Raw genomic sequence first — 12,405 nt, forward strand, 5'->3', positions numbered from 1 at the left:
TTTTTTGAGACGGAGTCTTGCTCTGTCACCCAGGCTGGAGTGCAGTGGCCGGATCTCGGCTCACTGCAAGCTCCGCCTCCCGGGTTCACACCATTCTCCTGCCTCAGCCTCCCGAGCAGCTGGGACTACAGGCACCCGCCACCTCGCCCGGCTAGTTTTTTGTATTTTTAGTAGAGACGGGGTTTCACCGTGTTAGCCAGGATGGTCTCGATCTCCTGACCTCGTGATCCACCCGTCTCGGCCTCCCAAAGTGCTGGGATTACAGGCTTGAGCCACCGCGCCCGGCTATGATTTCTTATCTATACTTGTGATTGAAAAAGATTGTCGACTTGTTTTAGATGCCTTGATACAATTCAATCTACATTTGGCTTGACCTTTATATAACAAGGAATGGTACATGTGCAGCCATAAAAAAGAATGAGATCATGTCTTTTGCAGGAACATGAATGGAGCAGAAGGCTGTTATCCTCAGCAAACTAATGCAAGAACAGAAAAACAAATACCCCAAGTTCTCACTTATAAGTGGGGGCTAAATGACAAGAACTTATGAACACAAAGAAGGAAACAACAGACAATAAGGTCTACTTGAGAGTGGAGGGAGGAAGATGGGAAGAGGGAGAGGAGCAGAAAAAATAACTTTTGGGTACTGGGCTTAATTCCTGGGTAATGAAATAATCTATACAACAAACCCCTGTGACATGAGATTACCTATGTAATAAACATTCACATGTATCCCTAAACCTAAAATAAATCTTTTTAAAAAAAAAGAATTGTACGTATATTAGACAATATGAATTATATTTTTGTTAAAAATGTCTGAAAATATTAGATGTAAATACATAAAACATAAATAATGGTGGTCTCTAGGTGTGAAATCGTAGGCAATTATAATTTTATTTTCATGTCTTTTGTTTTATTTACTTTTTGTAACTTGAAAAATTCTAAATGAGTATATGTTACTTTAGCAGTAAGATATTCAGAGCTTCTTTATAAAACCAAAAAAAAAAAAAAAGAATGTCTTCTGAGAAATTGCTGCTACTGCAATATTAAATTTAATTCTAATGCCTCTCCACTGTTAGAGTGATTCTAGTATGGACATTTAAACTAGTGAGACATACTTATATTCAAATGTAAATACAAAAATCACAGTATAAGGCTACACATTATTTTTAGTATTCACTACTTTAACTGCCTATTTTTAAAAAAAAAAGGAATGGTAGATTAAGAGAGAGGGAGTGTAAAGGGAGGGAAGACAGAAAGAGAAACAGAGAAGAAAAGAGGAAGATGAAGAAGTGGGCGAAAGAGGGAGAGAAGAAGAAACTACCTGATTTTTAATCAAACCAATAAAACTACCACAAAATACTTCAGACCATAAAGTCCATAGGTCAGTATCTCAAATTGTCAGGAGTAATGACAAAGTAACACTATGTTAAATATATGAACAAAGAGGCCGGGCATGGTGGCTCACACCTGTAATCCCAGCACTTTGGGAGACCCAGACGGAGGATCACCTGAGGTCAGGAGTTCAAGACCAGCCTGACCAACATGGAGAAACTCTAGCTCTACTAAAAATACAAAATTAGCCGAGTGTGGTGGCACATGCCCATAATCCCAGCTACTCAAGAGGCTGAGGCAGGAGAATCGCTTGAACCAGGGAGGCGGAGGTTGTGGTAAGCCGAAGTCACACCACTGTACTCCAGCCTAAGCAACAAGAGCAAAACTCTGTCTCAAAAAGAAGAAAAAAAATATATATATATATATACACACACACACACACACACACACACACACACAAAGAAAAATTGATAAGAGACTGGGCAATAAGACATACTTCAACATATTAAAAACAACCTGATACAAGCATCAGTGAAAGTTTCTGTAAAAAAAAAAATCAATAATAGGCTTCTCTCACCAATTTGTCTTGGTTGCTACAGTTTAATTTTTGATTCACTTTCTGTGTATCTATGTGTCTGCATGTGAGTGTACTACCAAAATGGAGAAAGGCATCATTTCTTAGAATATTATTAACATCTATAATATCCCCCACACAGAGAGGTTCCCTTTTCCATATGCTTTACATGACAAAAGGAATAATTGTCATTAGGAATAAAAAAGTAAACATTTTCACAAATACTATTTTAATGTGTAAAGACAGAATATTGTTATTTAAATAATTACATTATTAAACTAAAAACAGAAATCTGGATGTGTATGACTACTTCTAGTTATAAGCTACTGATTTATTGATGACTGAGAAATGTCACTAGCCATAGCATATTACATAAAAACATAAGAGATTCAAAATTGCTTTTTATAATTAACAGTCCTTAAACAAGAAGAGTTTTCTCATTTTTCACTCTTAATAAAAAACAGAAAAACTACCAAAAGTTGAGAAAGCAAAGTTTTGAACTCAATGGACATCTTTACTAGGCAGAGCCAGATAAAGACTCACCAGGACAGAATATATGTGTAGACATCGATAAACTGGAGAGAAATCCACCAAATCTTGGGCCCCAGGTACCTGCAAATACAAGATTACAACAAAAAAATTCAAACAAAGCTATTAAAAGCAACTACCTTAATTGTTACTACTCAAGTGTTTGGTTCTTTTTATAAAGGCCAGTTCTAGCTTCTAAGTGAGAAATATAAAACAAACAAAGAAATAGGTTTCCAAAGACCTAGTTCTTATGTTTGAGCCATAGAATTAATAAACTGTGAAGATATACACCAAGGCTGGGACAAAGCCCACAAGGATGGGTAGCAGAGAAGAGAAACAGGTGGCACCAATCCTGCATTTGCCTTTAGAGATACATCTTTGGCCATGGGACTCTAAAGGGAAAATAAGAACAATGTGAGAATGTACCTTTCATGACGACTTTTTCTAAAAGATATGAGAGTTTACATAAAAAACTAAGTTTTAGTAGTTAAAAACAAAACTTGCCACACAATATGAATCACGGCCTGCCAGCCAACTTCTGAAGAACACAAGAATTCATCAATACTTAAGTCAACATGCAATCAAAATCAGAAATATGCTACGAAAAGAGGGGAGATTATGTGAAAAATAAGACAAAGAATGGAAAAGTCAAACCAAGAAGTAATACCAATGGATTTTAATGTGAATAGTGTATGTTAATTAAACCTAGATATCAAAAGAGAAAGTAAAAGAAAAAAACATCAGGTAAGAACTGGAATCTAGTTTCAATGCTAAAACTGATTTGCTATGTGATCTGACAAGAGTAATTCATGATTTACTTTGGGCTCGATTTCCTCAGTTGAAAAAAAAACTAATCAGCTGATTTATAGGGATTTAACAAGAATAAAAGGAAATATTGAAAGTAAATGTTGAACAAAATAAAACAAAAAGAAAATGAAAAAATTACATAAAGAAGTATTCAAAATAAAGACCTGCCAGTTTTTACTGTAACACTGGTAACTACACAATTCATCAGAATATAAGCAGCAGGTATATCTAATTTGGGCAGGGCTGATTCATAATTACAAGGTCATTTTCCCTTATTTCATAAAGTAAATCTCATTTCTTCTTTTGGGGCATAGCTTCTTTACCAAGATACTTTTCTTAATGAAATCTACTAATTCTAAAATTCAACAGCACAACACCTACGTTCTTTTCCCTCTGGAACCATCACACCTTTATATTTATGGGTTCAAACTTGTTGACTATTCTGTTCATCTGCTTCACATCCATGAGAGCAAATATTAAATCTCTATATTTTAAGTTCCTTGATAGCACTATATAGTCTGTAAGCACACAACAAACTTTTAAGTGAATCTAAAAACTGATAGTAAGATGGTCAACATCCTATAGCATGGCCCAAGAATAACTTCACCTAAAAAAAAAAAAAAAAAAAAAAAAAAAACTTTACGAAGAGGTAATGAGCATTGCAAATTACTGAAAAAAAATATGGACAGATGTGCAGCATGCAGTTTAAAAAGAGTAAGATTAAATAGCATATAAAAATTGTACGAATGCAAATGGACACTCATTTTCATCTTAACACAAAGAGTCCACAGGTGATCATTTTAGGCACTCTTATTTGAAATAATCACAACACTAAAACATCTTTACAGTCTCCTCTTTTGGACTGCAAAGTAGAGAGCTAAAGGAAATTTATTTTATCTTGACAGAAAACCAGAGCCTATTTTATCTTGCCAAAATATGAGGAAAATTTCTTTTATCTTGCCAAAAAACCAGAGCCTACAGCTAAGCAAAACACATTCTCAAAAGAAGAAAAATGTTAAAACATCAAACATGATATTCACAATAGTATTTAAACTATATAAAAACTACACATGCATATGAAAAAAGACAAGAAGAAAACATATTTAAAAGTTTGATCTGTATAGGAAATGACACATTTTTCTTTTATTTAGAATTAATAATTTTTAAATTCTGTTACATATTTACAAAAAGTTTAAAGAATTTTTCTTACATAATTTTGAGTAGCAAATTCAATCATAATTTTGTTTATATATTCTTCTTCATGCAGTTTATTTTGTTTAACTTCATCTCAGAACCATAGTTTCACTCAAAAGGAAACTGCTTGTAGCCATTCCTCAGACAAGGCCTTAGCCCTTTTACATGTCAGACCCACCCTTGCAGAATGAACATCTAAATTAAGGGAAAATTTCCCTAAAAATCTGTGATAAATAAGCTAACAGAGCCCCATAACAAAGACATTTTGTTACTAATGGGCTAAGACTGGTTTATGTGGGCATACTATTAAAAAAAATTGATACATTTAGAAAGGAGACAAAGGCCTTTTTTTGTCATCTCCAACAAATATTTACAACCAAATCTATTCTCTCTGAGGCTATTGTGACATCATTCTATTAGCTTCAAACAGGCTAAAGTGCTCTGACTTGTAAGTATTGTCTCTATTATTTCTTAGCCACTGGAACCACCATCCAGTTAAGTCTTCCTAAGCACAAGACTGCCTGCTTTGAAAGCAGTACACAGAAATCTAGACAAAAAGAGAAGGGAGTAAAATGGGGCTTCCGTTCACAACCTTTACCTCTACTCCCAAAATAGCCTAACATTTAGAAATCATTTTTCCTCTATGGTCCCCTCTGTGAAGAACACTAGGAATGAACACCATGAGGAACCAAGAAGAGTGCTGTGAGGATAAAGGTATGTAAAGTATGCACTGACTCATGTTGCTTAGAGTGAGATGTGTTTTCTCTGCTGCCACTAATGAAAAAGAATCACAACTACAGAAAGGCAAAAGGAGAAGAGCAACATACATTGGCTGTGAAGGAATGCTACAGGTTGGGAAGAATAAGAAGTGAACTTTCAAAAATCTAAATAAATAGGGGCGGGGAAGAGTATCAGAAAAAAATGAAGTTTTTCCTGACTCACAGAAATGGGTCTGTTTTAAGGTCCACATCTTGATCACCATTTAAAATGCTAACTCTCTGTCAAAGCTGTATTCATACTTCTTCCTTTTCTTTGACCCTCCCTCCCCTCAAGTTGCAAAGAATGATTCAAGGAGGTTTAGGTTTCAGCTGGGGCAGAGGGAGGGGTCCAAGGACACTTTCTTAAGCTAACAATAACTGTTTCTAATAGTTTCTGTCTCCTAACAAAAGCCATGACTCCTTCTATTATCAGCTTCATCTAATTTTTCCTTTCCAAAGAAAATAACACAGCCTTTGCATTTTACACATGTCCAAATTTGACAAATCATCATCGACTGCCACTATAACTGATAAGAGATAACTTTGTGGTAGGACGTTGTCATTTCCTCTCATAAGGGCTTTCTTTCTGAGATACAGAAACATGATTAGAATAGTTAAACATTTCCTCTGCCTGGCAGTCAGGAACTCAAGACTTTAAGATACTGGAGTCTGTATTTTTCTAGAAGTTCAAATAGATCTATGAAGATACAAATAGTAGCCACAAATAGTATATTCAAGATTATCCTGTTTTTTTAACTAGTTGTTTTCCTTAAGAATTTACATGAAATAATTTCATCACCAAGGACAGCAGCTGCCTAATTCCCTAAATAGTTTCTGAATGGACAGCATTAGTGCCTTTTGCCAGTTCAAACCTTTTTCCAGAGGATCAAATAGTAGTTAAGATTTTACATTCTATAACTAAGATATCTGTGCCTCAGAGCATATTATAACATTACATAAACTAAGCGAACTAGGATACATTTTTTAATAACCGATAAATAATGACCTAGTAAAGCATCTGAGGATGCCTTAACTTCAGTATCCAGAGGTAGATATCATGGAAGCAACTATTACATTCTTCTGTAAATATACATTCACATATCAATTAGAGATCATTGACAGATTAGGTACATGAATTGGCATCTAATGGATCCTATTGGCATCCACGTTTGGTATCCACTAGATACCAATACATATGGCTAATCTGTTAGTTTCAGTACAATTATTCTTATATTTTTATAATACCTATTAACAGCTTCAATCAAAGCATTAGTTCCTAGTTTTTGTTTGTGGAATATTTGTTGTTAAAGAGCATTTATAGTCTATAAATATAGCACTGAACACATGAGACCAATGTATAGATGACAAAAAAGAGTCTGAAAATAGAGGATGTTACAAAACAAACGTAAATTTTAAAATGGGATTAATCAAAGGCCCCCTGAAAAATCAAAAGCCCCTGAAAAAATATTACGAGCCCCCACAGATAATATTTACTACAGAAGATATACAGATTCAGCATAGACATGGGAATATTAGATGATCAGGAGGAAAAGAAACATCAACATTTCTGATTACAAGAATTTTTACAAAACACCAGGATGCGACTTTTAGGATATATTTTTCTTCCTCTCTAATACATCTCAGTTCAGGTAAAAGAAAGTCTCTAAAAACAGAAAAGTAAATGGTTAAGTTCCTCTCATAGCACATAAGGAAAATGCATTTACATATTAAAAAAAGAATATTTTGATTTTTAAAATGCATGATGCCATTCAAGTTTTAACAGATATATTCATTTAATATTTTTCTAACCCTTCCTCCAAAAGGATTCAGAGTTCATAAATATTTTCTATTTTAAAAGACTCACTAGTGAAGGAAGGCAGGAAAGAAACATTATCTGCAGGTAAAAATATAATAACTCTACCAGCTTTACTGCTGGGTAAGCATACCCTTAGAAAAGGGGAATACACTATAAGAAAAGATTGCTTGCCTCCCTCCACTCAAGAAGAGTAGCGACATACTATGAGATATTTACCTCTGCTGCCGATAAAGACAGCACATTAAAACAGAAATGCATTAGTACACTCCAGCCCTATTGTTCCCACAGTTGCACCAGAAGATACACAAATACACAGACACACACACTCTCTCATACACCTACACAGCATTTATTTTTCTCTTAAGAAGGCTTTCAAAGTAGATGGATCATCCAAAAAGAGTTTGATAGAGATTTGCAAGGAATTTAGATATCTTTCTCACTCATTATTTGAGTACAAAATAGTTTCTCCGTATTGGTAAATGAATGCAGGGACTTGGTGCCCATTTCTGAGCATTACTTAGATCTCAAGTCATTAAAATGTACCAGGCATTTTTCTGCAGAGAGAAGACAACAAATGATTAGCTGAAGGAGCATTGACTTTGCATTCAGAGGATCAAGTTTGACAGCCCATATTATGTCTATAAGCCAGGAAATGTCTGGCAAACATTTTTCACCAGTGTGCATTTCAGATCTACGTTGCTTCCCAAAATTCAGAGAAAAGAAGGGTAGAATTCATTTGGATATGAGCTTTTATGCAGCTAGACTAAACACCACAGAAACACCAACAAACTGGAAGGCCTATAATTTTAAGTGACTAGAATTAGCAAAAGCATAAAGAATTTTCTAAGCCTTTGAGCATATAAGAATACTGTGGCCAGAGCCCTATCCCAAAAAAGTGCAAAATTATGCCAAGGAGCTTCTCACAAATTATTAGGATTCTTTCTGAGAAATCCCTAAGCAGATTACCACTTAATTACTCAAGTGTTTGCACTAAGCAGAACAAAATCAAGAAAAACCACCATTTCTCCTTACTGAGGCACTGCAAAAAACCTGTGACCAAAGTCAAAGGATAGTCCCTCAAGAATTCTCTGCTTAAAGCTGAACACTGAGAGCCAGGCATGGTGGCTTACACCTGTAATCCCAGCACTTTCGGAGGCCAAAGCAGGTGGATCGCTTGAGTCCAGGAGTTCGAGACTAGCCTGTGCAACACAGCGAAACCCATCTCTACAAAAAACTGTAAAACTTAGCCAGGTGTGATGGCATATGCCTGTACCCCCGCTACTCAGGAGGCTGAGGTGGGAGGATCGCTTGAGCCTGGGAAGTTGAGGCTGCAGGGAGCTGAGATCATGCCACTGTACTCTAGCCTGAGTGACAGAGTGAGACCCTGTCTCCAAAACAAACAAACAAACAAACAAAAAGGCTGAACACTGGTGAAACAAAAATTCAACTGGTCTTTATTTAACACGGGTCCACTATATGCTATGAAACGCTAAACCTTTAGGCAAAAGAGGCAATTTTGCACTACTTGGTATTAAACATAAAAGGTCTGAGAGGATAAAAAATTAAGATGAGGAAAAGTAGGTTTAAAATGTTACAATATTATAGGTAAAGAACGAATATCCCTAATATATAGAGAACTAATCAACAATGAAGAAAAAAACAAAATCATTCAAAAAATAGGCAAAAGACATAAGCAGTTTACAAAAAAGATATACAAATAGCCCTGAACCTTATAAGATATTCAACTTTACCCACAGTAATAGGAACGAAAATTAAAACTACAAAGAGATATGTTTCTTATCTATGAGAACAGCGAAATTCAAAAGCTTAAAATAAATACTCTCTTAAAGAAGCTGTAAGAAAATAGGCAACTCATGCATTGCTGGGGTGGGTGGTAGGGTATCAAAAACAGTACAACCCCTGTGGAGGAGAATTTGACATTATCTAACAGAATTATATGTGCATTTACCCCTTGACTCAACAATCCTGCTTCTAGGAACCTACCCTGAGGATATAGCTCCAACCACATGGAAAAACAGGTCTCAGGAATTTTTTTTTTTTTTTTTTAAGTTTTAAAGTGTTTTGCATATGGTAAAATTCACTCTTTCTAGTAAACAATTCTGTAAGTTCTGACAAATGCATATAGACCTGTAATCATCATCATAATTGAGATAAGAAGAAACAGTTTCAGCACTCCCCAAAATTCCCTATGGCCCTTTGTAGTCAAATTGTTTCCTGATGCCTAGCCCTTGGCAAACACTGATCCATTTTCTATCTCTAGAGTTTTGACTTTTTAGAATTGTCATATTGATAGACTCATATAGTTTATAGCCTTTTGAACCTGGCTTCTTCCATTGAACATAATGCATTTGAGATTCATCTGTGTTGTTTCATGCATTCTGCAGTTTACTCCTTCTTATTTCAGAGTGGTACTTCAATTATGGATATACCACAGTTCATTTATCCCTTCATGCACTGAAGGACATTTAGGGTGTTTCTAGTTTTGGTAATATATGCACAAAGTTGCTATAAATATTAAGCTTCAAGCTTCTGAGTGAACATGCTGGTTCAATACCCAGGAGTGGGATTGTTAGGTCATATATATGACCACTCCTAGCTGTATGTTCAACATTATAATAAACTGCCAAACTGTTTTCTAAAGCGACTCTATCATTTCACATTTTCACAGCAATATATGAGTTCCATTTGCTCTATATCCTTGACAGTACGTGGTAATGTATTTTTTTTATTTTAGCTATTCTAATAGCTGTACAGTTAAAACACTACTTTTTAATAAAAAAAATTGGAAATCATTTAGTGTCCATGTATAGATTGGCTGAATAAACTATGGTACATCCAAACAATGGAGTACTATTTAGCAGTAAAAATAGAATGAGAAATATTTCTATGAATTGATATGGAATAATTTTCAGAATATATTTCAAATGAAAAAAAACAAAGTACAAATATATATGTATTATGCTATTAATAATTATGTTGCTTAAGGTATAATGAAGGGTATACATACAAAAATTAACAACACTCATTACTTACAAAAGGTGGGTAGGAGCAGTGTGGAAAGGATAAGGATGAGAATGGGATTTCACTGAATATATCTTCTTATATAGTTTTGCCTTTGAACCATGTTCATATTTTAAATAGTCAAAAAGTTAAATAAATAAGGATAGTTGAACCCTAAAAAATAATACAAAAAGAAACAAATGAACCTAATTATATATCAATTTGGTAACAATCAAACAGAAAAAAAAAAATTAGCCAAAAGTGTTTGAACGTAGTACTCTGAACTATACAGATTTAGTGGGATACACTGTAGGATTAAAAGAACTGTGAAGAAATCTTGAACTTAATAACTTTATTGCTTTTAGTGACATTTGCATAATAATTCTGCAACTATTTTCTGGGTATTATATAATTATCCAAAAGAGTAAATATACTGATACTCTGGAAACCAGAATATTTGCAAATACAAATATAGAATGACAGAAAAAACGTATTACATTAGATTGGAATTAGAAGTAAGTTCTAATATTAGCTTTAAAGTATTAGCTTTAACTCATGATTTATTTCTTTAAGTCTACACATTAATGTAGCAGGTGTATTTCTTAGCTCTGTCCACAAAAGGGGTATACCTAATACCCATGTTAGCTTCTAAATATCATTTTCCAGTAAACAAAATTAGAACTCTCTGAAGAAACGGCTGATGCCAGGGCTGGGGCAGAACCTGGGGTTTCTTGTGGAAAAGAAGAGAAATTAAAGAGCAGAGCTCAAAAACTGGATGGATAATTTGGAACAAGTGGAAAATGAAAATGAAAGACAAGATGGAATATAACACATTGTATATAAAATGATTATCCATGTGCCCACACTGACACTACAAAAAATAAGGCGAGAAAAGGAAAGTTTTTTATAGAAGAATGCTGACTAATAAATGTGAAAGAAATGATAAAAATAGGAAATCACAATATCTTATAACAACCATGGCAACATATGATTCCGGAAAGTGGCATCAATGAATTCTAAAACCACTGGGTGACAAGTTGTTAGGGAACAGGATAGTCACATGGTCTAATGCATTACTAATTACAAAGAAGGATGGGTACCTTTATGGTCAAGAAATCTAGTGAACACCATCTTAATCAATATGTGCCTCCAGATGTGATGCAATGAAAAGAACTTAATATTACCTTTGTAATATTCCTGCCAAAAATGATTAACCTGATTCTAGTCATGAGGATATAACGAGATGTACCTAAACAGATGGATATTAAGGGAGACTAAAAAGATGTAAAAATTAATGTGTAAAATTTGTCTGGATGTGGCTGCAAGGAAAAAAAATGAAGGAAAAAAAATCTGCTAGAAAGAACATTATTGGAACAACTGGAGATATTTGTATAAAGGTTGTATATTAAGTGGCAGTGTCACCATCAATGTGAAATTTCCTGATGTAATCACTGTATTGTATGTATATAGAAGAACGTCATTGTCAGGAAACACAGATTACAGTATTTGGAGTTCCAAATATTATGAATGATGCATGCCACTTTCTTCCAAATGGCTCAGTTTTGGGAGAGAAAAGAAACATACACATACACACAAACACACACAGACACACACACACACGCACACCCCTATTCTTTCAAAATCAAATTTTTGAGAGAGAGAGAGGACGTGTCAAGTTTTAATAAGTGAACTATTTAAGTGAAGCATATATGGATACCACATGTGTAACTTTTCTGAAGATGCAAACTTCTTCAAAAGTAAAAGAAAATTTTTAAAAGAGTGTATTACAGAAGAAGTAAAATTGAGGGGTCCTTCAGATAAAAGTAGAATAAGGCATTCTAGGCAAGAAGAAGGGTGTAAAGGATCATATTGCACAGTTGCAATTACTAGCAACTTAGTGCAAGGTAAAGTTCTTTGAATAATCAATGAGACTATAAAAGAGAAATTCTACAAGACCTGAAAAGAGAGGTCGAAGTTTATAATTGAGGCAAATGATTTCAAAATAACAGGGCATTTACACTATCACCACAACAAAAAAAAAAAAAAAGAAAAAAGAAAGAAAAAAAACCTTGAGTTGATGTGAGTCATAATATATCTTTACCAATGGATAGACCTAAAAGAGCAAAGACTGGGAATAAGAAAACCAAAACAGAATGTCTAAAGCATGTCATAACGTTTTCATTCAACCTTCTTTTTTTTTTTTTTTTTTTTTTAATTTATTTATTATTATTATACTTTAAGTTGTAGGGTACATGTGCATAACGTGCAGGTTTGTTACATATGCATACTTGTGCCATGTTGGTCTGCTGCACCCATCAACTCGTCATTTACATCAGGTATAACTCCCAATGCAATCCCTCCCCCCTCCCCCC

The 12,405-nt window shown here is 34.4% G+C and overlaps 1 protein-coding gene across 7 annotated transcripts in view; it reads right to left on the minus strand.

Annotated features, from left to right (window-relative positions):
* EXOC6B (exocyst complex component 6B) overlaps window positions 1-12,405 on the minus strand; it is a 721,163-nt gene that overhangs the window by 426,206 nt on the left and 282,552 nt on the right. For all 7 annotated transcript variants that reach the window (XR_003115284.1, XM_025354255.1, XM_025354254.1 and 4 more), the window contains one exon: window positions 2,453-2,521. Coding sequence is in view for 6 of the 7 variants with exons in the window: in XM_025354255.1 (XP_025210040.1) it covers window positions 2,453-2,521 (69 nt within the window). In the remaining variant the exon portion in view is untranslated. The remainder of the gene's footprint in view (window positions 1-2,452; window positions 2,522-12,405) is intronic.

Source organism: Theropithecus gelada, chromosome 13, assembly GCF_003255815.1.
Source record: "Theropithecus gelada isolate Dixy chromosome 13, Tgel_1.0, whole genome shotgun sequence".
NCBI classification, from domain to species: domain Eukaryota; kingdom Metazoa; phylum Chordata; class Mammalia; order Primates; family Cercopithecidae; genus Theropithecus; species Theropithecus gelada.